The following is a 27,723-nucleotide window of genomic DNA, read 5'->3' as shown; positions in this document are numbered from 1 at the left end:
TTTTGCCCATTTTCCCGATTCGGGCAAAAGAGAGAAAAGAGACTGTTAAGAGCATGGTAACTCAGATCCTGAGAGAGTATTGCAATAAAGTTATTGGTCCATTATCATCTTAGCTTGTGCCATCCATAGAGAGATACTAAAAGACGTGGGGCTAAAAATACAATCTGTAAACAGGGTTCTGGACAAATCACTTTATTCATCAGGGATTAAGTGGTGCAGCAAAATGTATTTAAAATATCACATATAGCAATGATTTTTTTTTAACATTTGTAAGTATAAACTTACCCTTGGGTACAGTTTGGGTGACAAGAATGACATTCACGATCCTCATCAGCATACTTGAATATGAAGCTGTTTGTCCCTTGTACACCATCAGGGCATTTTTCAACACAGTTGGGGCCATCTTTAAAATGGAAGCATTTGGTACAATGATCTGGTCCCTACACAGAAAGAAGAACCATAGAATGTCCACATCTCTATCTCAGTTTGGAGATCCCCAAGAGTTACGAAGCAACTTCAGATAGGTGTAATATTTGACACAGGCTGCACTATTCACATTGCCTTAAGATTTATGTTGGGGCTTTTGCAAAGGGAGATAATGGTTATACTTTATTAGATTATATTTGTATTTCTTTGCAGGCCAGCAAAACCTTCATGGGAACATGCGTAGCTCCAGCACAGTGTAGCCACTAAGGTTAGAACCAGGACCAGAGACACTTAGGCTCAGATGCACAGTGAGCCAAATAAGTTTACACAGTGACTTTGGGACAGTCATCTTCTCTCAGCCTAACCGAACTCACAAGTTTGTAATTGCAGGGAAAATTAAGAGGAAAGAGTGCATTGTACATTGCCTTGAGATCAGGGAAGAAAGTGATATAAACCTAACAAATAAATAAAATTTATAAAGGAAGAAAGGATAAAAGGGAAAAAAAAGCTTATATTTTGGAATTTGCAACTAGCAATTTGGAAGTAGCAACATGGACTATGGAATTCCAAAGAATGTGTGTACTAGTTATTTCTATGCCATAATCTTGCTACATCTGAATTGTACTTACAGGCCCCATACATGTAACTCTGTTTCCATCCATCTTCTCACACTGCGGATCACATTCCACACAAACTGAACCATTTGCAAACTCCCTGTATTCCCTGGGGAAATAATAAGCAATTTAGAAATAGTAGAAGGTTGACAGAATCATGGAGCAACTTCAGTTTCTGACATTATTGTTATTCTGCTAGCAAAGGTGCTTAACCCACCAACTATGCCTTCTCTTTGATCATTTTCAAATGGCTTCCCCATCCCCATCCCCAAATCCTGGATGAACATGCAAATGCTTACACAAGTTAGCCAAGAATTTCAGAATGGAGTTATATATTTTATAGAAAACAGTGTATACAATCTGCATGTGAATGCACTGCTGAGTTTTACTTGCTGTTTCTACAAACAAGGATACTAAAATACTTGATACTGTTTATACAAACATGCAATATTCTGGAGATGGAAAAACACATCTTTTGAAATAAGGGGACATATTTTATACATCTCTGAACTAATTTTAACCACTACAGTTTCTTCTATTTCATGGAACTACATCTGTGATGACTTTCTTGGTACAGTTGAAAGACCTCTAACAAATTATTCCTTTGAGAAAGAAAGAAAGAAAGAAAGAAAGAAAGAAAGAAAGAAAGAAAGAAAGAAAGAAAGAAAGAAAGAAAGAAAGAAAGAAAGAAAGAAAGAAAGAAAACATCTTAAAATGCTGCTTGCACAGAAATAATGAGGAAGCTGAAGCCATATAAATCATATATTTGGAAGCTAAAACAGTTATCACTGTTAAAGTGGTGTTATTAGTGGGAACAGCATTTGGATGATCATTTCCTGTTCTTTCATCCTGGGAATAATTGCAGAGGTTGTGCAGAACACCAGGCGTGCATATAACCTACTGACTCAGCATTCAGAGCTGTTGTGGTCTATTAGCTATCTAGTTGTTAAAGACAATCTGATGAAAAGAATCATATAGTTGAGATGCTAGAGTTCCTACTACTTGTCCCACTGAGTCTGCTGGTAAAATGGGAACTATAATCAATTCTAGGCAGGGAATCTAACATAGCCCAACATTTTCTTGACCTCAGAAATCCAACATTATGGAAAGATCAAGAAGTATAACAACTTTCAGGTCTGGTGCCTTCGCAATTGAAGTAATTTGTTACTGTGGGGAGAACATCTAGTATAGATTAGTTTTTATAAAGAGCCATAGACCAATTTAGATAAGATTAAAGTTCAGCACAACAGGGTTTAAAAACAGTATCCTACATTAATATCCTAGTATTGGCAAAGAAATCAAGATTACATTATTAAAATTATTACTAACGTATTTGACATTTGACCACATATGGAGATGGTGATAGAAGAAGATTTAGCAAACTTCAGTGTATTAATTGAGGATTGATCTGATAATAGAAGGACATCCTAATGATTCTCTATTTTACTATTATATCTGATTAGAAAGGGTATTATTAGGTCAAAGAGGAAGTCCATATAAAAGGAGCAGCATAATAATCAAGACCCAGATATCTCTATTTCCTCAACTTTACATGGACAAATCTATTCTGATCTGGGTATATTGCTGAATTTCCCATGACTAAGGAGAATGATCTTTGATGCCATCCAGAGGCATCATTAAATAAAGGGCTGTCAGATCCCTCTGCTAGATCCTTTCAAGAAGACAGTCAGGATTATACTAAAGTCTTTTTGGTGGTCTGTATCCAATACCTGCTGCCCCACTTTAGCTATAGCCCTTTGAAAACCCAAGGCTAGTCTCAGATTGCTCTGAGAATCCTCAGTTTTGAATATCATTTCCAATATGTTTCCTTCAGGATGAAGGTGGAGGAAAATATTCCAAGAATAGCAGGGGCACAGTCAAAAGGATTTGCTGAAGTCAAAAATAAAGACGAGAAGCTCACACGCAAAGGAAGCCATAGCTGATTTCAGGGACATGAAATGCAGTTCTTAAAACATTTGACTGAACTATTTCCAATGCTCTGAAATCTTTCTAGATACAGGTCTGACAGCAACATTTGACAGACAGCCTTGGCTTTAAAAGCTGTAGGGCAGTTGGTATATAATCGGAAGCTATCTACTTTCGTCCCTGAGTATCAATGGACTTTAGCCACCTTGTCTCTGAGCAGTATCTGGTAGGTATGGATAATTCTCTGCGAAGTTTGATGTAGATTGGCAAGGATTTCCAATGCTCAGTTATTTAATAATGGCATCACCAAAATCCCTGCTTCCAATTATTCTGCAGAAATGGAAAGGTATATGCAGTGGTTGTTTGTGTGGTACTATTGTGAACTTCATTAGTTATGATGTTGACTACTGATGACATTATTTTATTGGAAAAGAAAAATTCTTAACAGAAGTATAATTTGTTCACATGCAATGGTTTCACAAAATGCCATGCTGTAATTTAACTTCAACCTGGCATTTTGTCAGCATGGCTTTCTTGGAGTACATCTGACTTGTTTCCAAATTGGCAGAGTTACTGTTTCTCTCAGCTTCAGGTTACATAAAGGTTTTACACATAACTCTTGGTCTGTGGCCCTTCTGCCCTCCGAACAGGGAAAGTGGGTTCTACCCTTCTTTACTTTCTGGTTCCTCCCAGGAACCACAGCACTACAGAGCTTGCCTATATGGCAGGTCTTTCTGATTTCACATGGTTTGTCACCTATACATTGTCCCCATCTGCAGTCCCTTTGCTTTGTACTGTCAGGGAGAGATGTCCAGCTTTGTCCTCACTCCAAACAACCACTGAGAATTCCTATCAGCTGACTGGCACCACACAGTAATATCTCTACTCAGGCTTTTGCAATGTACAGATATTATCGCGTTATTAAAGGTAAGCACTCCATATCCTCCAGGTGGGGAACGACAGAAAGGAATGCCACTTCAGAGTTTTTAAGAACTATGATAAGAATGTATGGTTTGTCATTCATCCATCCTGTCTCCCCACCAGCAAGAGAGTGGCCACCACGGTGCAACTGCGAGTGCCTGGCTTATGGAGAACCAGAGGTAGAAAGGAAAAACCAAGTAGGACAATCATGAAGTATAAAATTAAGATTGTTTGGAATTCTATTCTGCAATAATTGGCTTTTATTGTTTGCGGAGCTGTTCTTGTATATCTGAAGGAACGCCAGCTAAAATTATAGCTAGTAAAATTTTGTAAAAAGGTTTTTTTTCCTACAGATTCTGAAAAGAAAGCTCTTTCAAAGAAATTGGTTTTGATTACCAGATACTAATTTGGATTTCTTTTATATATCTTTTGGGTAGAGACTCTCTCTTCCAGCCCTTACACCAAAATAGTAGTTAAGTACAGCATTTTCACATCCTAAAAAAAAATAAAAATGCACACACATACATGCGTATCAGGAAGAATAAGAAATGGTAAAATCGGAAACTGATAAAAACAGTAAGACTGTCCTAGAAAGGCAGGATCTTATCAATATCTATAAGACTGTCAGTGAGGAAGTGAGATAGGTAGAAGAAAAGAGTATTTCAGTGCCTAAATGCAGATATTGAAAAGGTCTTCTTTCTAATCCCATACAAATGGAACACACATGAGGGCTCTGAAGTTGACCTGAGTAGATCAACAGGCTTGAATAGCATGAAGAAGTCTTCACATAACCTAACCCTAAACTCAGAGATCACTAACAGCAGTTGGATTTCTACTAGAAAGAAATTGAAATATGTATATGTAGTTGTATATGACATCTATATGACAAATGTATATGATAAATGAGCTGCAGCATTCTGGTCCAGTTTTAGCTTCCACATTTTCTTCAAAGGCAGCCCTGTGTAGAGTGCATTGCAATGATCCATCTGGAATAAAACAAGCCAGACCTATATTCCCAAGAATTAGACATCATTGGTTAATTGCCCTCAGCTAGGTAAAAATGCCCATGGCCACCAACAATAGCTAAAAATTCAAGGACAAAAGGAATAAGAAGAATCTGCAAAACTACATTTTCAAGAGGACCATGGTCTGAGTATGCTTCTGCTTCCCCCCTTGGACTCTGGATGTTTGGAACTCTTTCCAAGCCAGCTCTCTAGGGACTGGGTCTTTGTTGCTCCATGCATGCACCTGCACACACGTCCTGCCTGCCTTTGCTTGTAACTGCGTCCAAAGTAAATCTTTGTAAGTAAACTCCTTGGTGTATGTTTGGGGCAGGGCAGGGAGACAGAATTCAACCCAGTAGAATTCCACAGGACAATAGACAAGAGGTCAAAAAACTTCTGTTCCTATAAATCTACCCAGAAGGATATTATAGCCAATGGTACCAAAAGCTCCTTAAAGATCCTGCAGAACTGTATCCCCACTGCCTAGTTCCCAGCCTAGTTTACTAACGTGAACAAAATTGTTGTGGGCCCAAATTAGGCTTAAAGCTGGATTGAAATGTTTCACCCCCGCCCCCCACAAACAAGGAAACATGCACTGAACAGGAGACTGAACTAGATGGCCTCTCTGGTTCCTTACATTTCTATGGGGCTTTGTTTGGGATATCTTTTGGCAGATATCAAACTTCTGCTCCTGTTGCACAACATTTCTTATCTAAACTATCAGTCAGCCCTTTTACACAGTGTTGCTACTTTTCAATCTTCCACAGCCAACTGGACAAGCCTTTTCCTTGTTCCAGCTTGCTGTCACTATTGCCCTTTCAAAAGAATGACCAGTTGTTTTGCCTTGTGGCCAAGCTTACCATCCCCTCCAGTCAATGCTCCAGTCCAGTTACATACAATCATATATGTAACTCTTCAAATCACAGACTTGGCTATTGAATTGTCTTAGCTAGGTTATTTTGCATCGTTCTTCCATAAAAGACACTTTGGACTAGCACAAATCATGATTACCAGTTGTTGCATGACAGATGGCTTCTTCTAGACATCTATTGCTAAAACATTAAAATTAATAATTTCAAAAGTATGAACATATTTATATGAACACACACAGATACAGAGGCACACACAAAACCTACAGGGAAAAATGGCTTACCCTTCATAAAGGTGACAAGACTTTACACAGGTTTTTCCTCTGATGAAGTGTTTACATGATAAACACTGATCTGGCCCTGGCCCCCAGCATCCATTTTTTGAGCACAAATGGCTGCATATCATCCCTTCTGCAGCTGCAAAATAAAAGCAGGCACAATCATTTATAATAAACTGTGTGCTAAATGGCAGATATAAATCCAAATTTAGAATGCTTAGTTCTATCGCCATCACTTAAATCCATACATTAAAAATGGGAGGAACTGACAGGAGAAATTCCTTCCTGCTTTAACAAAGGTTGCTCTTGGGCCAGTGCACTGAAGTGTGCTCCTTATGGTGACTGGATTATTATCAGTTGTAGCTTCTCTTAATATAAATGTTATTATGTTTCCCAAAAAAGTTAAAATACAGAAAAATCAAGAAAAAAGGAAAGGGGGAAAAAAAGGAAAAAGAAAAAAAGAGGGGGAGGAAGAAGAGGGTCATAAGAAAGAAAGAGTAGCTTCCTACTTTCCTTGGTACAGGAATAGATAGAGAATATATTCGCCTCTTACTCTAATATCTAAAAATTTATGTAATAAAAATAGTTTTTAATCTAATATTCAGAAAGATTCCTAAAAATTAATCTGTTTAGATAATGCATATGTTTTGTACAAGATATTTCTATAAGTACAGTATAACATCAATCAGCAAATCTCAAAATCAAAGTTGCATTTTTTTGTGTGTCAAGCAAAAAGTCTAAGAGTGGTTTCCAATTAGAGACAAAGTGAGAGAGTGCCCTGTCTTTGAGCAAAGCGGTGAGTTTCGCCATCTCGGTCAATTCCATTAATTTCAATATCCATTCTTCAGCAGTAGGTATTACCAGCAGTAGTTTCAAGAAAAAGATTATGTGAAACTACCTCTTCAGAGGATTATTACTTATTAATACCGATAACTTATAAAACTGAGACAGTGTAGGTTTTACTTTTAATGGGATATGTAATCTGTGATTATTTTAAATGGTTTAAAATTTGATATGGCATGAAATGATCTACTAATTGAAATGTTATTTCCTAATTTCTTTAACTAAAGCATTTATTTCTAGAGAGCAGAAGGCTTGGAATTAACATACTGTAACATCCTGGATAATAAGAATGTATTAGTGGCATCATATGCTGTTTCAGAAATATTGCTGAAGAATTTTTAGGTGGAAATACTAAAGAAACAGATGGAATCTGGTAGACTAAAAGTCATAAAAGAGAATTAAATTATTATAAAGGTGTCCAAAATTCTTCCTCTTCTCTTATCGCCACTGAGGTAATAATTGTTGATTATTTTATTTATTGGTATACAGTAATAATAATCTATATAGAAAGAAAGTTTCCATTCTTCAAAATTAGAAAGCAAAGGAAGAAGTGATTGGGGGGGGGGGGTACTTCCCAGGCTGAGATATGAGTACTCATTGGGGGTGAGATTCAATTTTTTTCAGATTCAGATTACAATTTAGTCTGGAAAAGAAATCCTCATTCACATTCCTTTCCTCTACTCAGATGCTTCAGTAACATTCGAAAAAGATGAAATATTCAGTAGCAAGTTGCTACTTATTCAACACAGACCATCACACCATTTTGCATGTTTAAAATGTCTCTTGGTTGAGAAGCCTTAACTCTATATTCCTGCCACCAGAAGGAATGGCCGACTGTGCTTCATTAACAAAGATACTGAGCATCTGTCATGCAAGCATATTGTGCACCTGAGCATATTATTACTTTCACATAGCTGTTCTTGCCCTACTTGAGTTCAACGTGCTCTTTCATCACTGTGCTGTGATCTCTGATGCTGGCACAGCATCAAATGCCTCTTTTGATCCCATGAGCATGCCTCATCTATGGCTGAAGAGCATTTTTCAAGCATGCCTACTCTTTCCCAGAGAATAACATTGCATCTGGAGGTTAGGAGGTCTTAGTGTTTCTCCCACAGTTCCAAGGCTACAATGTCCTTACAATATCCCGGAGAAAATAGTATGTATCCAAAGGAAAGAATGGAACACCTCTCCTTTGATCTTAGAACTTCATGCATCATGGTCCTGCAGGCAATCAAGCTCCAGATCCTCCCCAGCATTCTCCCCCATCTTCAAAGTGAAAAACAGGATCACAATCACCACAATTTTCTGAGGATATTCTTCTCTTCTCATAAATCAGAAAAAGCCCGTAAGCACCTTTCCAGACTAATACATTTTATTAAAACACACAAGCTTTTGTGAGCTATACCGACAGTATAGCTCATGAAAGATTATGACTTTTTAATAAACTTAATGGCTAACATGGCTCTCCTCTTACAATATCTACTCTTCTTGGTATGCTTTTCTGTATTTCACTGGAAAGAATTTAAAATCTACAAACGGAGCAAAGAGTAGTGTTTTTACACTGAAGATGAACTAGGAGAGTTGAGGTTTTTAAAAAGAAAAACAAACCCCAATACAAACAAAAAAAAATTCTGTCCCTTGCCTCCAAACAGGACTTCTCCTTGAATTCTCAGGTTATTCCTGCTGTCTCTAAAGAACTTGTGGTTCTCGTTGAGTGGCATAAAAGGATCATCTTCACCCTACAAGTCCCCACTGTTTTCTAAGACTTGCTGGGGGAAAAGGTTGTCTTTTCCTGATTAGTCTCCATAACAAAAGCAAACTACAGGTTGAGAATGCAATACTACACTAATGTAATGTGCTTTCAGAATCCATTCTCACAGCCTCTCCCCTACTCCACAAGCCACTTCAGATGAAGCACATGGATTTAAGACAAGCTTTTGCAAAATTAAACTTGATTATTTGCTTGGCAACCACTTGTCAAATGGAGAACTAATCAGGCAAGGAGGTAAGTGGGTAGAATAATATCAGCTGAACTAATCAGGCAAGGAGGTAAGCGGGCAGAATAATATCAGATGAACATCAGTCACAAAACCACTGATACTTTATGTCAGGACTGGCTTAAGATTATTTTGTTGCCTGAGGCAAAGCAGCAAATACTGCCCCATTTAACTCTGGGTGCATATTATCCACCCAATTTTGGCAGATGTAACAAAAAATCCTCCTAGCACCTCCTCTATTATCTAGCATTAACAGAATAAATCAGCTGGCTGTCCAGTCATTGTATCAAAAGTGTGCTGTCTCAGGCAATCATCTCACTTTGCCTAATGGTAGAGCTGGCTCAGACTAAGGTAAATGTATTTAATGTATCCATTGAACATACCGTAAAGGCAAGTCAGGCAGTTCCCCAGAGGGCCAAAAGCCCAGGAGGGCCTGCCTTTGCCCCAGCAAACGTCTTGCAGAAGCGGCTGCTGTCACCCTCTTGCAAGATGGGCAGTGAAGCAATGTGGTAACTTCTCAATCAGTAAAAAACTGAATGTGCTCATTTTAAAGAAAATAGTGAAAATGCGCTATTGCATTCCTCAAATCAGTGAACTCACTGACTTTGATACTGGGGAATTTATGCCCCAAATGAGACAGAGTATTGTTTTATAAATTATTTCTGGGGAGATTAATAGGTTTCTCTTATGAAAATTGGTGTTTGATGGGGGATTGCAATGGAGGGATCTCCCCACAATTGGACAGAACTTCTGAGAAAAATATTAAAATCACTCAAGGCAGATTGCCAAATGTTTTCTTTGATTTGATGAACAATTTAGGGCTAGTTGATATATGGAGACAGAATAATGTCAATTCAAGAGAGTATGCCTTGTTTTTCTGAAAGACATAGATCCTTTTCAAGAATAGACATGATTTGGATTTGAAAGAACTTAGCTACTAAAGTTTCTAAAGTAGAGATATAACCAAATACTTTTTCTGATTATATCCTCTGAGTTTGGTTTATAAAAGAAAATCTAATTCTTTTAGATGGAGACTAAACAAAATGCTGCTACAGAAAGAAGCAATAGTGGAGGATTGTAAAAAGAAATTAAAAGATTTTTTTTTACTAATTTAGGTAAAGGCATTGATTTAAGAATGGTTTGGGATGCAAGTAAAGCTTTTATTAGAACTTATTTTATACAACATAATAGTGAACTTAAAAAGAAAAGTCAAGAGAAAACACAAGCCATTTTATATGAAATAAAGAGAAGAGAAGAATTAAAGAAATTTCCAGAGAAGATAAGTATTTCTCAACAAATCAAGCTTTTACAATGACGATGATCTATGTTAACAGTAAGACAAATAGAAATAAAAATGAAGTATGTAAAGCAAAAAAAAATTCAGCTTGTAAATAAACCAGGGAAGTGGCTAGCATATAAATCATTGGCTACTACTAATTATGACTTTGTTCATCATTTTATTCTGCACGTCAGCTTCCCCTAGTCTGAGCCCTCCAGATGGGTTGGACTACACTTCTTGCCTCTTTATCTTGGCGGAATTGGCATTTGACTAAGCAGCATCTTAATGGTGAGCCACTTAACAGTGCCTGCTTAACTATCTCCTATATGCAAGGTATCTATTTCAAGTCACCATACTATCCCCACTGGGCCAGATTTCTTATAGAAAACCACAAGCTATTTCCTCCTTTTGATAGATATACTGTAGATGAATCAACAAACCAGCTAGTATTTCTGGTTTATTGAGATCTTCCTCATTTGCACAAGGATGTGCAAAATCAGTAAATTTTAAAAATAGGCACTTTCTCTCTCTCTCTGCATTTTGATTTTCTTTTTTTCCAAACTTGGCTGTGTCTGAACATTTGAGGGAGCTCCTGGCACTCCAATGTGGGGTACCTCAGGGCTTGGGCCCTCTCCCTCATTTTGATCAACATCTACATAAAATCACTGGGGGAGGTTGAGAGATTATCAGTACACTGATGATGCCTAGCTATACATTTCTATCCTGGGCTAATAGGGAATGTGTGAAAGTCTTGAACTGGTGCCTATTGGGATTGGATTAGATAGAATAGGCTTAGGATGAATCCCAGCAAGATAGAGCTACAGTCTGGCTCCATGTTTAGCTTGGGATAGAGTGGAGCTATTCCAGAGAGAGCAGATCCACAATCTGGAGGTCTTCCTGGATTCATGACTCCTGTGGAAATAACAGTAGTGACCCTGCCCAGAAGGGTCTTTCCCTAGCTTTGGGTGGTACACCAGTTGAGTCCTTTCCTGAGCCAGGAAGTTCTGGCAACTGTAACACAGCTTATTAACTTAATAATTGAAATATGCTTTACATGGAGTTGTGACCTGGAAGATACAACTAGTACAAAATGCATCTGACTTCTTGTATACCAGTGAAAGTTAATATAGCAAAGAAACATTAATTCTGTAGGTACTCAATTTGCTACCAGTAGAATTTGGAGTCCAATTCTAGGTGCTGGTGATTACCTATAAAGCCTTCTATGGCTTGGATCCTTGGTACCTTCAGCATTATCTGAACCAGATAGAATTTGCTTACCCCATATGCATGTGCTGAGATGTTATGCTGTGGATTTCCCGTGAGATGTTAAGGGTGCAGAAGCACAGGGTGGCATTCTTCACCATAGGTCCCTTTCTCTAGAATAGCCTCACTGCTTTCTTCCCTATCAATCATTTAGGAAGATAGTACTTTTTCAGAGAGTCTGTGAAGTGGAAGATGTAATTGCTCACCTAGGGAATTGGAAACTTTTTGGTTGATGTCTTTATTTGTGATGTGTTTATGACTTTGCATAATGTGTACTAGTTTTATGATGAAGCCACCTATGATTGCTAGATGAGGCAATATGCACAGACATACATGCATACATAAAAGAGTCACATATGGATCGGATCATTACAAATATTAAATACTTCATACAGTATATGTTTCTCATCTACTCTAATGGATGTGGGCAGAAACTTTGCTGTATTCAAAGTGGGCACCACAATGAATTCTGTTCCAGCCAAGGGAGTGAAGCACAAAACAGCAGAAAATGCCTAACAGGAGAGTGGATAAGGCTTGGGTTGTATAGCTTAAGAAAAAAACTCTCTCCTAATTTAGCAAATTGTCACATTTAGAAGACTGTATTAGGTATCTTGGGAAAGCAGAAATGCAACTCCCCACCCACACAGATAAATAACCTTAGGCCATTTACATTCACTGTTAGCTAGCTTACATTAGGAGAACATTGTGCCACATATTGTTTGTAAAAATGGTGAGATAATACCCACAACAATCTAAATAATTTCAAGTAGACTTCAAGGATCCAAGTTCTTATTTGGAGACTCAGGAGTAAGCCCTAGTGAAATCAGTTTCCTCTGATTGGATTGTGTTGTTACTGCCACAGAATCGTTTAATAGCCTAAATTATAAAATGTTTTGTACATATAGCAATATCTTATATACTTTTTTACAATGTTTCTATGAAGTTCTTTAAATACATCTGAAAATTAAACTAGGGAAACTTTTTTCCCCAAGTAAGACCACACACACACAAAAAACCCCTACATAAACCTGTGAATAATATTTCATTAAAAATCTTAGCTTAGCTTGTCAGTCTCTTTTATTAAAGGAAGTTCCACAACAATATTACTCAGTTAATTAAACAAGCAGGAATACAGTCAATTAGGCTGCAAAGATTTATAAATTTAACTGACTGAAGGTGTTTATGAAAATGCTGAGGTTCTCCAAAACAGAAATGATGAAGCACTACAAAGCACTTAGGTCCTGTTTAATTCGTCCCTATTAACACTAATATATTTTTCCCAATAGTTGAGGAGAAAGCTACATATTTTTCTGAATCATAGTTTATTTTGCTTAGAGTTGGGACCATCTCTTTCAGTACATAAAAATGAAGCATATGTACACAAATTTATAAATCAAGAGAGAATTCATGAAAAGATTATTAGCTAGACACAGCAAGTAATTGTGAGTTTTCTTGTACTACCTGGGAAAAGCTTTGATGGAAGCTAACTTTAGACTCATCTAATGAGTCCTCCAATTGAGAAATCTTCCTACTGAGTACTGAGCTTATTTTGTATTGTCTCCCATGCACAATATTGTTGACACCAAAGAAATGCTAAAGAGTATTCATGATGAAATTCCCCTATCCAGATTTTCTTCCTTTAAAAGAATAGGGTCAAGGTATGGATTTGCAAAATTAATTTACATCCAAATGGCCCACCTGTGGAAACTTTGCACTTTGAAGTTTAATTAAAACAAGGAAGCAAAAAGTATTGATGGATTTTTTTTTCTCCACAAATTCAAGTTATTTCTTTTCAGATCACTGAATTGCACAATTCGTAACAAGGAAAAACTGCATGTTCAGAGGTAGGTCAAACACTTAGCATACATCAGTTCCCACATTCAGTACTTGGAATTTTCAATCAAACTAGAGTTGAATGAAGATAGTGTCATAAAATTTTCCATCCAGTTCATGGAGAAGTAAGTAATATAATATTTACAAATCCCCTCTGGATTGAGATAGTTTTGCAATAGCTTGCAAGATACTCAGTCCAGACAGAGGATAGCATGTCCTCTCATTGGACAATTCTCCTGCTGTATGTCCTCCCACAGGGAAAAATAGCTAGCTCAGGGGAAAATAGCTAGCTCAACGGAAGAAAAAAAATAAAAACAAACAAAGAAGTTTCTTCTGGGTTGTGAACCCAGAGCAGGGACCATTCTAACCTCAGAAGGCAAGCTGTCCCAAAGTGAGGGGCTGTAACCAAAAAGGTCATTATCCAGGCCCCTCCCCCAAGGGGGCAAAAACCTCCAGTGCTCCCTCTTGGCAAAAATGTATTGGGTGGGCAGACTCCACCTGGAATAGATGCTCCCGAATATAAAGAAACTCAAGAGATAAAGGAACATGCACATGATAACTAACATCTTGAATTGGGTGCAACCAATACAGTTTATGTCCCATGCCCAGACCTGAACCCTGACTAGAAGAGATCCAGATAATCCATTTCATCCATGATTTCTGTGGTTGCTATCCTCCACCTCCTCTAAAACATACTTAAAAGGGGGGAGGTTGGATGAGGGACAACAGTTATCTAAAATGGATAACTTGAGTGAGGGCTTCTTGAGGAGGAGGCATACCATATCATCTTTCAAGGTAAATTCATCAACCCCTCTCTCAACCACACACTCACCATCTCCCAGTTCTTCATCATTTCTCTGGTAGCACTTACTAGCCAGAAGGAGCACTGGCCAAGCCCACAGATGGCAAAGCCTACTCCACGGATAACCCTGTCCACTTCTTCAGATGTAAATAAGAAGAACAGATAACTTTTAAATGAGTTTACTTTTATAAGACTTCAAATCCCCTATAACCCAGATTGTAGCAAAATACTGTACAGCAGCAGTGAAAATAAGGCACTAACTAATGCAAGGTCTCCCATAGTTATAACTCAGTTTATTTGTTGACCACCTCAATGTCATCTAATGTTTTATTCTATTTTATTTTACTATCTTTACCAATGTTTAACATCTCTGGCCCTTGGCCATAGTAAGGAATGGCGCTGATGATGAAATAGTGTTCAGGAGATCAGATCAGCCAAAGCTGGAGGTCACTAGGTCACTATTTCCCTGCCTAATCTGCCTTACAGGATTGGTGCGAAAATAACACTGGAGGGCAGTGTTATGTATACTACAAAACCAGTAATACAAAAATATGCTGACTTTTCAATAAAAGATTTTCAAACTCAAGCAGAAATGGGATGAAAGGTTTCAAACAGTTGGGAAACTGTAGACCCTGAAACTAACCCCTTTCTCCACCCCTAAGCCCAAAAGATGCTATTGCAATGTTAATGGGAAACTGCCATAGATGAGAATCCTTAGTGTATAAAAAGTTGCTCTCTTGTACCTTGAAATTAACATTCCAAATTTCTAACCCATCCCCACTCCCAAACTGTCCAGGCCATTATCTTAGAGGCAGAGAATCTGCACAGAAATCAGAGAGGAAATTGCAGATCTGAGGCAGGTCAAAGGACAGTGAGGAGGATCATATCATCAAAAAAAAGAATAAGGCCTTATTGTATCTATGTGCTGGCAAATAAAATGTTGTCTCTCTATTTCTGGTGAAAATCTCTGAAGCATTCACCCCTATACTGTGCCCTTTGAACAACTGTTTCCAGCAAAGCAGTAGGCAGCTAATTTAAGAAAAGGATCTGTGAATCCCCAGTGTAGATCCCATCGAGGCTACAATGAATAACCCTTCTAATCCTTCAGTGGCAAAGACTATAATTATAGCAGGTGCTAACACCTAGAATGTGGAGGCAGCTGCTTGGCTGAAGGTGCCCTAGCAGGGTTCCCTGGGACTTATGCATATACACGGCTGGCATCAGAAGGCCTGTAGCGGGTCACTCACTGCTTCTTGTGCCGCCCAGTCCAGGCTCAGAGTGACTGACAATCTTAAGCCTTAACTGGCAAGCAGTAGTATTGCTGGCATTATTCACTAAGGGCACAGCCATTTTCTTGGAGTGGCCAGAATCTTATAAAATTGGCTACACTGGCTACCAGTTCATTTCCGAGTACAGTTCAGGGGCCTGATTGTCACTCTGAAAGCCCTACCTGCTTTCTTTGTGACCCTTCCCCTGGATCTCTGGGGAGATCAGCTGCTGTGTTCCTCTGGCGTTTTAAGACTGGAAGGGGCTCACCCCATGGTAGCTCTGCAGATGTCAGTGGCCCCACAGAGCTTATGCACCGTTACTTGTCATCTGTCCTGTTTGGAAATGAGGATTTGACTCTATTAGGAAGGGCTAGCCTTGTGTGTATAAGTGTGTGTTTAATTGCTGCCTTTAGCTGTTCATAGATTTTATTGTACTTATTTCTTTTGCATTTTGTAAATCATTTTGAGCAGCTGCTTCCAAAATAAATGAAGTAAGAGCAAATGGGTGAAGACGGGGAAGAACTTTCTTAGTCTTTGGAGTGGACCTGAAAAAATGCTTAATACTTTCAGGGCACTTTTTAGGGAAATGGAAATTATATTTGCACTGGGCAGAGAGTTAGGAGAAAAGGCCTCCTTCTTTACTTCTCCCCATTTAAAACAGAGCAAAACAGGTTTTGTGACGGTGTGAAAGTGACGGCAAAGATTTCAGAGCCACATAATACATGCAGCATCCTCCTTCACATGCGCTGTAGCAGTTCGGGTGGCCACCAGGCAGAGGAAGATCTCTGCTCTGCATTCAGGTAAAGTCTGTTTTCAAAGGGGACAGGAAAGCTATTAATCAAGGCTGATCGGAATATAAATCCCTGTTCTTAGGAAGTGCTCTTACAAAGCATTGAACATTTATTCAGCAAACCAGGCTTCACTGTCCTCATCCCCATGAATATTTTTAAAAAAGGAAGTTTATTAAGGAACTTCCAATACATCCCACAAATATAATATTGAACATCTGTGCAAGTGTTCTAGATGATTTCTTGTTTCACAAGGTAGCAAATCTCTGTTTTCTAATTTTAAACACCACACACACACAGAGAGAAATTTAGTTCATCAACCATGACCACAATACTTACTGCAGTTCTCAGCCCCCTTATTTCTGTGGATGACGGTCTTCTGGTTGGGAGAGCTGAAGAGGCTGGTCCAGTTGATGGTATGATAGTAGCACAAGTTACTGTTGTCGGTTATGTAGACGTTCCCAGCACTGATGTGCTTCAGGGACTGGAACTGGAGAGATCTAATTCCTTGCTGCTTGAGAATAAGCAAAGAAAGACCACTGGAAAAAGGAACAAGAAGGAAACAGCAAATCAATGCATTGCACATATGTGCACTGGAAACTTGTCCTGTTATTTTAAGAACCTGGAGCTAAAAGAATGGAAAAGCAGTTTAATTTAGGTCCCTGCTCTCCATTTTTTACCCCCTTCAGTCCTAGCAGGAAATACTACCCAAAGTCACAGATACTCAAGGTGCTCAAGAAGCAGCTTTATAAAAAGCAACCATCCAGAGGTCTGAGCTAAATCAAATATGCTTCCCCTGAACCATAATTGAAAAAATATCATCATTATCAAGCATGACTGATTTATTCAAATGTTAAAAAATATAGCAAGCTAATTAATGCAAGCATTAGCTACAGCTTTTTCAAATTACAGAGTTGTCCCTGGACTAGCATGTGCAGGAACACAACTAAGTTCAGAATCATGCTGCTTGTTCATGCAGAACATGAAGTGAAATCTGCAGTTTTTGCCACAATCATGAGGAAGAGCCAAAAAGAGCCATTACTGTACTATCATTAAATTACTGCAGTGGGTACCTATTGGTGACCAGAATGCATTGCTTTTCCGTATGATTCCATATGAAATTGATTGTAAACTACTTCTACCATTATGAGTGCTTCTCTGGTAGTCAACAATGTTACCAGTGTTACAGATGAGCATCTCCAATAGGACCTGAACCAATAATGCTTTTTTGGTTTTGTTTCTCCTTTACTACTCTGACTTGAATGGCCCTTTTCATTTTATCACTGCATCTCAAGACAGTGCGGTAAGGAAGCCTGCAACTGCTAACCTTACAGTCTTTAGGTTCTCTGTGAGTGTGGTTGGCTGTACCAAGATGTGCTCCAAGATGAAAAAATGAATAAAAGTGAAATGTGTTACAAAAAATACTTTGTTTCCCACTATGGAAAATTTAGACATCCAACCTACATACATTTTAGCACATCATCTAAAAATCAAAAGGGTTAGTGTTTCAGTTTTAGCACAATTTAAAGACCAGAATGGAGTTTCTTCCGTTATCTAATCATTTCCATAGCTGTAGACCTTTCCAGGATTAGTAGCCACAACTTGCCTTCCTGACTAGCTGGAGGACCACAAGTGACATAAATGGAGGTTGCAGGTTCACAAGAAGAGGATGGATCTAATTTTTGAAAGCCTAAAAAGTCCTGATACTGGTTTTTTAGGTGACAAGAGGAATAAGAAGACCCTAGGAGGCAAAATGGCAAAAAGGAGACCCTAGGAGAGCCTCTTGATGAGGGTGAAAGAGGAGAGTGCAAAAGCTGGCTTGAAACTCAACATTAAAAAAACTAAGATCATGGCATCTGGACCCATCAATTCCTGGCAAATAGAAGGGGTAGAAATGGAAGCAGTAACAGACTTCATTTATTTGGGCTCCAAGATCACCGCAGACGGAGACTGCAGCCATGAAATTAAAAGACGCTTGCTCCTTGGGAGGAAAGCTATGGCAAGCCTAGATAGCATATTAAAAAGCAGAGACGTCACCTTGCCGACAAAGATCCGCATAGTCAAAGCTATGGTTTTTCCAGTAGTAATGTATGGCTGTGAGAGCTGGACCATAAAAAAGGCCGAGCGCCGAAGAATTGATGCCTTTGAACTGTGGTGCTGGAGAAGTCTCTTGAGAGTCCCCTGGACTGCTAGGAGGTCAAACCAGTCAATCTTAAAGGAAATCAACCCTGATTGCTCATTGGAAGGATCGATAATGAAGCTCAAGCTCAGATATTTTGGTCACCTAATGCGAAGAGAGATCTCTTTGGAGAAGACCCTGATGCTGGGAAAGATTGAAGGCAAAAGGAGAAGAGGACGGCAGAGGATGAGATGGTTAGATAGCATCACTGAAGCAATGAGCATGAAACTGAGCAAACTCAGGGAGGCAGTGAAGGACAGGAAGGCCTGGCGCAATATGGTTCATGGGGTCACGAAGAATCGGACACGACTTAACGACTAAACAACAAGGAGGCAAAATACTACCATTTCTACCCTTAAAAATAATTCCACTCGCTCTGCGATAAGCAGGACGTTTCTCAATCTGGACTTCAGATTTATAAGGTGCCTTTACATCCCCCCCGCCCCCGGATTCAGCTTGTCCCTGTTAATTTTCTAAGATCATTCTTTTTTTTTAATACTAATTTTATTAAAGACTGCAATTACAAAAATAACCATTAATACAGACTAAAAAAAGAAAAAGAAAAGAAAAAGAAAAAGAAAAAAAATAGAAGGTGCAGGCAAGAAAAGAAGAAAGAGAAATAAGAATATAGTAAAGAAAAAGAAAAAGAAATATATAAAGTGACTTCCCCCTTCATCACAAGTATAAACAATTTTAGTAACTTATCACTTTCTCTTAAAATATAACAAATGATCTCTTCTTCCCATATCCCATCTCTTATCTATAAACAAATCCATAAAGCCTCATCATTTCAGTCCTGATGTCAACAAAAGTCCATTAAGGATTACCAGAGATAACAACGTATCTATTTTAACCTTGATCAAATAAACCAACTTTATATTCCTTCCTTTTACTTCTAACAATCTTGATTTTTAGTCCCTTCAAATAATGTCCTAGAACTTGATTTCTTTTCATTTTAATTTCATTTTTAATTTGTCCCTTCTCACAAAATTCTTTGAAACTTTAACAAGCTTCTTTCGTAAACCCAATATAGAAAGATTATCCAAGTCACTCTCTTGGTTTGTTATTTCTATATCCCTTTTAATTATTAAAACATCAGCTAGTTTCTTTTGTATGTCCAGTGTAACATCTTTTTCCATGTCTCTTGTAGCCTGTCATTTTTAAATCTACTTTCAAATCAGTCTCAATCTTGTCAGGTAAAACTTGTTCTTGTTAACATCTTTTAAACACAGTCTATCTACAGAGGCAGACATTCTTAAAATTAACTTCTGGGTCAATTGTTCAAAAATAGTCTTCTATTTGCCCAATGTTAAAATAGTTTGCTTCATTCTGTAAGTTGAGTTTGAGTGTTCTTCTCATTTAATTGTAATCTTTAGTTCCTTCTAGTTCCCTCTAGTGACCAATTTTTAAAGTCTTATCTTTTTTTTTTTTTTAAAGAATTCAAAACAGACACATTCTTTATAATTAATTCCAAAATCTTATTTCAAATTTATCTGGACCCTTAGTCCATCTGTAACTTTCTAAAATCAACGTTTGGCTGTTTATTCCAAAACAAAGTTTTTTAAGTCCTTAAACTTGTATTTAAAACTTCTTTCGCAAGGATTAAAGGAAACTCACTTGGTGCTATAAAACCTGTCAATCCAAAGGTTCCTAATAGATGAAAAGCAGTTAACAAACAATTTCCAAAAGTGATTAGAAAAGGATGTACTCTATGTGAACTTAGTGTCCTTTCAAAGGCCCCGACTGCGGTTTGAATAAGATGGCTCTTCCCTCATCTCCCAGAGCTCTAAACTTGCTGGAAACTGCTGTCTTGTGGTCTCCTCATGAGGAGCAGATTTCTGGAGCACTTGTGGGTGATCTCAAGCTCTCTCCTTGTCTGGAGAGGAATTATCGAAGAGCCGCTCTACTCACCAGCTGTTCATTCTGCCACGGTTGTCAGCTCTGCTTTTCATGAAGCCATCTTCATTCTGCCATTTCTCAGAGGGAACAAGCTAAACTGCATTGCTGTTGTTGCTATTGTTATGGTCCATCAAGTAAACTCTGACTTAGTGATTACAGGAACAGGTCCATGCAATTTTCATGGCAACATTTTTGGAAGTGGCTTGCCAGTACCTTCTCTCTAGGGCTGAGAGAGTGTCTGGCCCAAGTTACTCAGCTGACTTTCATGCCTAAGTCAGGACTAGAACTCATAGTCTACTGGCTTCTAATCCAGCATTTTTAACCGCTGCACCAAACTGTCTCTGAACTGTATTACGCTTGTTCTAACAAAACTAAATAACAAACCTTATGTTTGAAAACATAGGTTAGAAATCTGAAACACTGACTGGGTTTGCAGTGCACAGAGGGACAATTAAGTCAGCTTTCCTGTCCCGTTGTTGCATATTTGTTGCATGTTTGACTTAGGGTTAGGGGCATCCATGTTGGATGTACATACTCCATTTCCAACTACTCACATTGGAATTTTATATACATGTTTGCCCAATTTAAGTTATGGCCATGTTCACATATCATGTACCAATGTGTAGTTTGGAAAAAAATAATAGGGAACCCTCACCATGCATAAGAAGATGGCCAGGAGGGTGACTGACCAACCTAAGAACAATTGTGAAGGGAGAACTGAATTATACCATATTCTGAGCAATTGTCATGCAAATTATATAGTATTATTCCTGTACCATTGTTTTCAATAATAAGGAAAGGAAAAGAAACATCATGAAAAGCATAAGTGATATTAACATGATCAAGGGAGGAAATGATAACGTCTTGCTTAATGTAAGAGGGCCTTATCCAACGGAGGCCACATTCATATTATTTGTGTAAAAATGGAAGCAAATTTATTATTTCTGTGTAGATAGCCTTCTTTTTTGCTTATGAGTTTTACCCTTCTGGGCAGTCATTTTCTTAACGTCAAGGAAACCATCAAGCTGTGTAAAATGGAGATAACTATGCAATTTTTCCAAGTAGAACATTAGTGAATCTAAATTCTGGCTTTCATTTTGCTAGATTCTTTTTAAAAAATAAAATAAAAAAATAAGTATTTTCCAGCTCTTCTAGATAAAAATCAAAACCCAACTTTAGATTATAATTGAAATGTCTAAATGTTCAGTACTACTTGTAATCACTGTTGTTCACATTACTACACGTGATTAGTTATATTTTGTCCAATAGGGTCACAATATACATCATATTGATACATTGGTTCAAGCTCCTTCTGTTTTGGTGGGATTTTCTTTCCCCTAAAGCAATGCTTTTTCCATGTCAGATTTCATATCCGCACATGTTTTGAAAAAATGAAACATGTAAGCTATTATAAGTTTCATACTCTATAATGTGGTACAAACATCTCAATCATCTATCAAAATATTCTCCTATTTTCCAAAACACAAAAAACTGTCAACTTACACAGCAACCAATGGCAACAACTAATAACAGTAGAGCAGCAAACTGAAATATCTTATAACATGATGAAATTGAAGTACATATTTTGACTACTTTGACACCATTCTAATGTTTATCTTTACCCTACGTCTCTCTTGCTAGTAGAAGGACACTTTTCATTCTTCCATAAAAATGTTGGTAATGAAAGCATATTGAAATCCACACTGTATAATATATTACGGAAGTGCGTTCTGCAAATTCCATCTTCTCCAATTCTAATTCTAATATAAGCCCAAGTTTTACATCTTACACCATCTCTCTTGAAAAACACTTATCCTAAACTGGCAATTTCCAGGATGATTGTCCAGATTTCTTTGTTTTCAAGATTAAGAGAGAATCTATCAGTTTATACTGAACTTCATGATAAATATTATATTGCATTGTTCTTTTGAAGATCTTCTGTACAGACATTAATATTAGGAACTTGAGTAAAATTTACTTATTTAAATTCAAACCATTAAAACAGTTGTCTTTGCATAACCCAAAATAAAATGGGTTCAAAATACACTTGGGAACATGAATATTTTGTAGTTATTGTGATGAATTAGCAATTACAGATCATATTCCAAACTGCTTTCTGAATACTCCCTTTTGGATAAAGATAAACATACAAAGCCTTTGGTATGGTTCATTTTCCCTCCTTCACCAGAAGAAGATCAGCTCATTTGGGAAAGATGTGATGGGGAAAGAAGGAGGAAGAGAGGTTAGACCTGAATTGCAGTTTTGGGAAGAACCAGGAATTATGGGAACCAATAGAAATTGGTTTGGGGAATGGAGTTCGCCATTACATGCCTCCCCTTTCAGTCTTTAGCAACACCATGATTAATCAATTATTTAGGGAGTATGCATACAACTGCTCAAAGCTGCCATTTCTGAAATTGCTACAAATAAATAAATAAATGATACCTCAGTTATAAAACCCATAATCAAGTAATCACTAAATGTGATTAACATGACAAGCAATGAAAGGTACCAAAAAGGAGTATAAATGGAATAGAAGGAGTCAAGGATAGAAATACATTCAAGTGTAGTTTTTCCCTATGTTACAATTGAGGAAAAATCCAGGCCCCTGTTTAGGGTAGCCTAATATCAAAGGATCAGTTATGTAACCAAAAGTTTAAATCAGAAAACTCAATACTATTCTAGTAAATTATAATTTGTAAACACTTTTTAAAAATGAGAGTACTAAAGAATGGAAATACACACACACACACATATATATATATTACCTGTATAATGCTCTTCCACCAATAGTTACCAGATTTGAAAACACACTAAAATCTGTCATATTTTCAGGCCAGGATTGTATATTCAGGAATCCTAGGGAAGATGAAATCAGACATTTTAGAAAATGTGCTTGCTGCAATTACGGCAGTATTTCATACTTGAAAACTATCTGTGTTATTAAGAGCAGAGAACATTGGGGCTGCCCAACCTGTACATTTAGAGCAGTGTTATTCTCTGAAATGTTCCCCATGGTGGAAACAGTCGTTTGAAAAATAACTATTCCAAAAAACATCAAACAAAACAAAATAACAATAAAGGTCCTGAACCTTATAAAGACTAATATAAGTATTATGGCTTAAGCTTTAATAAATAAATAAGAATTTTTAATTGAAACATGAAGTAGTAACTGAAGTGTGAAGATAGGACTGAGCATCAGATTTGGATGAACTCCAGAGCTTGAGATGGAATAGGATAATTCAGAAGAATTCCCACCCCTCACCTCTGGAGTTGGGAGATAATTCCCAAAACAGGATATTCTAGATCTGGTCTGGAATGGTGATGGGGTACAGACAGCCTTAGTCCTCTCATTCTCTGGAGAAACTCAAGAGTTGGACCCTTGGATTATACCAGCCTGGAGCTGATGTTTTAAACGTAATCCCAATTCCCAACCACGTGCATGTGTGCACACCTATGGCCCTGGAAATCACACAACCGGCGCTTCAACCACCCTTAGAATTCTTCTGCCCAGCATTGCTTGTTTTTCATAATACATCCCCAAAGTGCAGCCATACCCTGTACCTCATAAATCCCAGTTCTCATGTCTGAAGATGCTCTCTTAGTTCATCTAAGAACATGAACTGTAACAAATATAACTTCAAGTCCAACCATTTCTCCCCCCCTCCCCCCAAGCCTTTTTATCCTTCTGGGTTATTAGCCATTTTGTTCAATAAATATTTCTAAAAACCTTGAACATTTTCAGCTAGTATAAAACTAAGTGCTATAAAATAAAAATAGTTTTATGACATGTTGCAAAGTATTAAGTGATGTAATTTCCAAACATCACTTAATACTTTGCAACTTGTCATAAGGCTATTTTTGCAGCACCAGATTAAATGCTAAAACTAGGATCGTCTAATGGCACCATTTCAAACACCTAGTGATTACCCAGAGTTTTGCAGACTAGATATGCTAACCCAGCTAAACTAGTATGAAAAATCTTATCTCACCTCTATTAATAAAATTGAAACTGCCATAATGGCTATAGAGGCTATCTTGACTGCAAGTCACAAAAATCAAGATAAATCCACATTGCTATGGTAAGGAATCTGACTTTCAAATCACTTCAGAATTGATATGGCAGGGCAGATTTGAAATATAGTTCAATGGTCAGTTAAATAAATATATACAAATAAAAGAGGTATCAGAAAAAGGCCTGGAAAATACCCACAGGTCCTTCAACAACTAGCCATTGTCCACAGGATTAACTGCACAATTTCCATATATATAACACTAACACACACACAAAAACATAGTTCAGCCTTTTTCCCTTTCTATTGTGCCAAATAGAAGCCAGAGCAATTTCCTGAACATTCAGTTGGGGACTGACCATTCTGTGTGAGCTCTTTAATAACTTTAGATTTTTTTTCCTTCTCATGGACCAGTATAACTAAAAAATGATGCCAGGAGTTGCCACATAATTTTATATGCATATTAAAGACCACATCTTAAGTTGAAATAATTATCTTAAGTAAGGTAAACGGTGTAACTACTGAAGCCTGATAAACTGGTACAGATTAATCTTTCACAGTGATAAACTTAAGTGTTCATAGTCAGTATCCTAAAAATTCAGAAGGTTCCTTGCATTTAAGGAAGACAGTAGTCATATTAATACTAATATTTTGTATTTATATAGTGATTTAAAATGCTAAAGCAAATATATCACTTCACTTAGCAATACATAATGATTAGCATACAGTATTATCTCTGTATTGAAAAATTGAGGAAAGAACTGAACCAAAAGCTCAGTCGTTTATCAGGGCCATCTTGTGAATTCATGGCCAAGAATGAAAATATGTCAAGAATTTCTTCATGCTCTCATCATGGTGCTATATTAGCTTTTTAAAGCATGCATTACAAAGGGGAGCAAACAACTGCATAGACTGCTCAAATTATGTAGGTTACCTGTTATCTCTCTCACTGTTTGGAAGACATGTAAATTCTGCGGGTCAATCGCTTCAATTGTGTGATATGGGTCCCTGGAAGATAGGAATGACACATTGTGGTAATTTGAGTATGGAATTATGCCGATGGCTTCACACCAAATTTTGTGTGGCATCTTTATCTTTACCTCTCCTAATCAGGAAGAAAGTGCTCTGCCAATTTAAACTACTATGAATCCCATCACACCTTAAATTGCAGGTGCCAAATGCTGTCTGAATCTGCGTGAGTCTCCAAGATCTTTCAGCAGCTCACAAGCCTCCAATCCACTGAGGTCCCTGGCTCCACTGGCAGCAAAAAGAAGTTGCCCTCCCAATATTCCAGTTATAGATATAGCTGGGAAATGCAGTCTTCCAAAAGGATATAGCAGGGGTCAGTAATCCTTCACACAATTATGTTTTCCATGCATACTTGATTCTAGTGAACAGGGGAGAGAATAAATCTTCCTTTCTTCTTTGTCCTCTCCTATCAGAATGGTAGCATTTATATAAGTGGATGATGTGGTAAAAGTAGCTGACTTAAACTGTCTTTGTGGGAGGAAAGAGAATGAAGGAGAGCAGAAAAGCATGAGAATTGTTTTCCAACTCAGATTAAAATTGGTTATATGGGCATCATGTTCATCTTACGTTTCTAAATGGTGTATTATAGAGTCTTGGCAGAATGAATGCTGTTCTTGCCAGCACTGGATTTGCTGCTCATGTTTCCATCTATTAGAGTTAATAAAGAACATAAAATACCACAGCTTATTTGAGAAGCCAGAATTTATGTTCATGGTTATTATATTTTATTTACATTTTGAATAGCTTAAATCAATCTTATGTTTCTCTTAGTATTGTTCCACAAAGTTTAATTCTTATTTGTTAAATATTTCTGATTAGAAAAAAAGTCAACCTATTTTTGCAGCATGCTGAAAACTGCAAGTGGTTTTAATAATTTTTATTTAAATGAATGCATGTAAAGATATATTTAATTAATTTGCTCTTAAATACCTGCTGAAACCAATAAGTGTCCCCTAGCAGCTGGGTACATTGATTCAGTCAGGGCTAAAATCTTAATAAAATTACATCAAGATTCTTATGTGCAGGCATGCATAGACTTCATAATTTCAACAATGTGTTTATGTGCTACCCTGTCTTGATGGCCAGTAAAGAATAGACATATAAACTGACATTTTTGGAAGTATATACATGCCAGTTGTACGTGTCTAAACAAAATAGAAATGACACCAAGCTTGCTTTTCTTTTCCTTAAAATCTGTGAACTTTCATGTTTAACATTTTTAAAACTGAGTTGCTACTAGGTTTGGATTGTAATGCTATCACCCCTGATTTCCAAGCAAGAGATCAACCCCTATCTCCACTTCTAACCAGCCTCCTCTGCAGCTTCATGGATGAAGGTGACAGGAGGGAAAAAAGAGGGGAATTAATCTCTAAATTCAGCAAGTCACCTGGGTCTTGTTTGCTGCTGGTACTAGAAGAGGGGAAATGTAGTCCTCTCAGTGCTGCTGGCATCAAATACTAGAAAGTGGGTGGGTGGGTGGGTGGGTGGTGGTGGTGGAGAGGGCTGAAGGTTGAGATTCAAGGAGAGGTGCAAGGTAAGAAAGAGAGGGTGAAAATACACTTGGGAAACAGTAGAGCAGAATTAATCCAGGAAGTATATCAGGTAATCTAGAATTCAAACCCAAGGAAGAATTTGGAGACAAAGAATTGAAGTAAGTATCTTAATGTTGAAAGCAGTCCACTTATTTGGATCTGAATATCTTTCACGTAACCATTATGCACAGGTAATGTTTTGAATACTTCAGGAATTCAAATTTCTTTCAGCAGCCCTTGAGATAAAAGTCTGATGAGAAGACAATATAGATTAATGGAATGAATGAATGAATGAATGAATGAATGAATGAATGAATGAATGAATGGCTAAAATAGAGCTACCAACATCTACACTACAAATCTCCAGTTATATATATAGCTATAAAACTCTGTCGGTTATTATATTCTGTATCTGGTGGTCATCTTCAGCTTGTAGCCCAGATATGACAGCTGTAGAAAGCTGCTCAAAAAAAGGTGACTAGATTATTTTTTTAACATTTCACTACAATAAGTATCTCAACAAGAAAAGCATTGAAATAAATATCCCCATTCTACCCTGGCATTTGGAAGGAGACCTTTGCCATTCTTCATTCACAGAAAAATAACATATATAAGAAAATTTGAGATGCATTTAATTGTGTATCTCTATAAATACCTAAAATAAGTGTAGGAGACAGACTGGGAAAAATGACTTAGAAACTAACATTAAGAATTCAGGAACACAGTTGAGAAATGGGATCATTTCCAGGTTTTATTCTGAGGTTGAAAGGAGTGCAATAGAATATTCATAATAAAATCAAGTGTTTAAAATCAAATATTACACAATGAAAATTATTTAGGTTTCCCACTCACAATTTAGAATCTGTTTCATGGAACCAGTTTCATCCAGATTGCATTTTTAATGTTGTTTTTGTTCAGTGTAAGTTTGCTGAGAAAGGACTGCCATCTGGAAGGAAAACA

At 37.4% G+C, this 27,723-nt stretch overlaps 1 protein-coding gene across 5 annotated transcripts in view; it reads right to left on the bottom strand.

The window, feature by feature from the left end:
* Positions 1-27,723, bottom strand: part of ERBB4 (erb-b2 receptor tyrosine kinase 4) — a 904,250-nt gene that overhangs the window by 202,022 nt on the left and 674,505 nt on the right. For all 5 annotated transcript variants that reach the window (XR_015795175.1, XM_088135586.1, XM_088135588.1 and 2 more), the window contains exons 10-15: positions 25,137-25,210; positions 22,958-23,048; positions 16,451-16,650; positions 6,045-6,177; positions 1,056-1,149; positions 286-440 (exon numbers count right to left, since the gene is read on the bottom strand). Coding sequence is in view for 4 of the 5 variants with exons in the window: in XM_088135586.1 (XP_087991712.1) it covers positions 286-440; positions 1,056-1,149; positions 6,045-6,177; positions 16,451-16,650; positions 22,958-23,048; positions 25,137-25,210 (747 nt within the window). In the remaining variant the exon portion in view is untranslated. The remainder of the gene's footprint in view (positions 1-285; positions 441-1,055; positions 1,150-6,044; positions 6,178-16,450; positions 16,651-22,957; positions 23,049-25,136; positions 25,211-27,723) is intronic.

The sequence above is a fragment of the Python bivittatus genome, unplaced genomic scaffold, assembly GCF_059951505.1.
Source record: "Python bivittatus isolate LINGU-HERP-01145 unplaced genomic scaffold, Pbiv_v1 ctg000200_np1212, whole genome shotgun sequence".
Classification (NCBI taxonomy): Eukaryota; Metazoa; Chordata; class Lepidosauria; order Squamata; family Pythonidae; genus Python; species Python bivittatus.
Note: the sequence above shows the minus strand (reverse complement) of the source record. Positions and strands in the feature narration are given on the sequence as shown.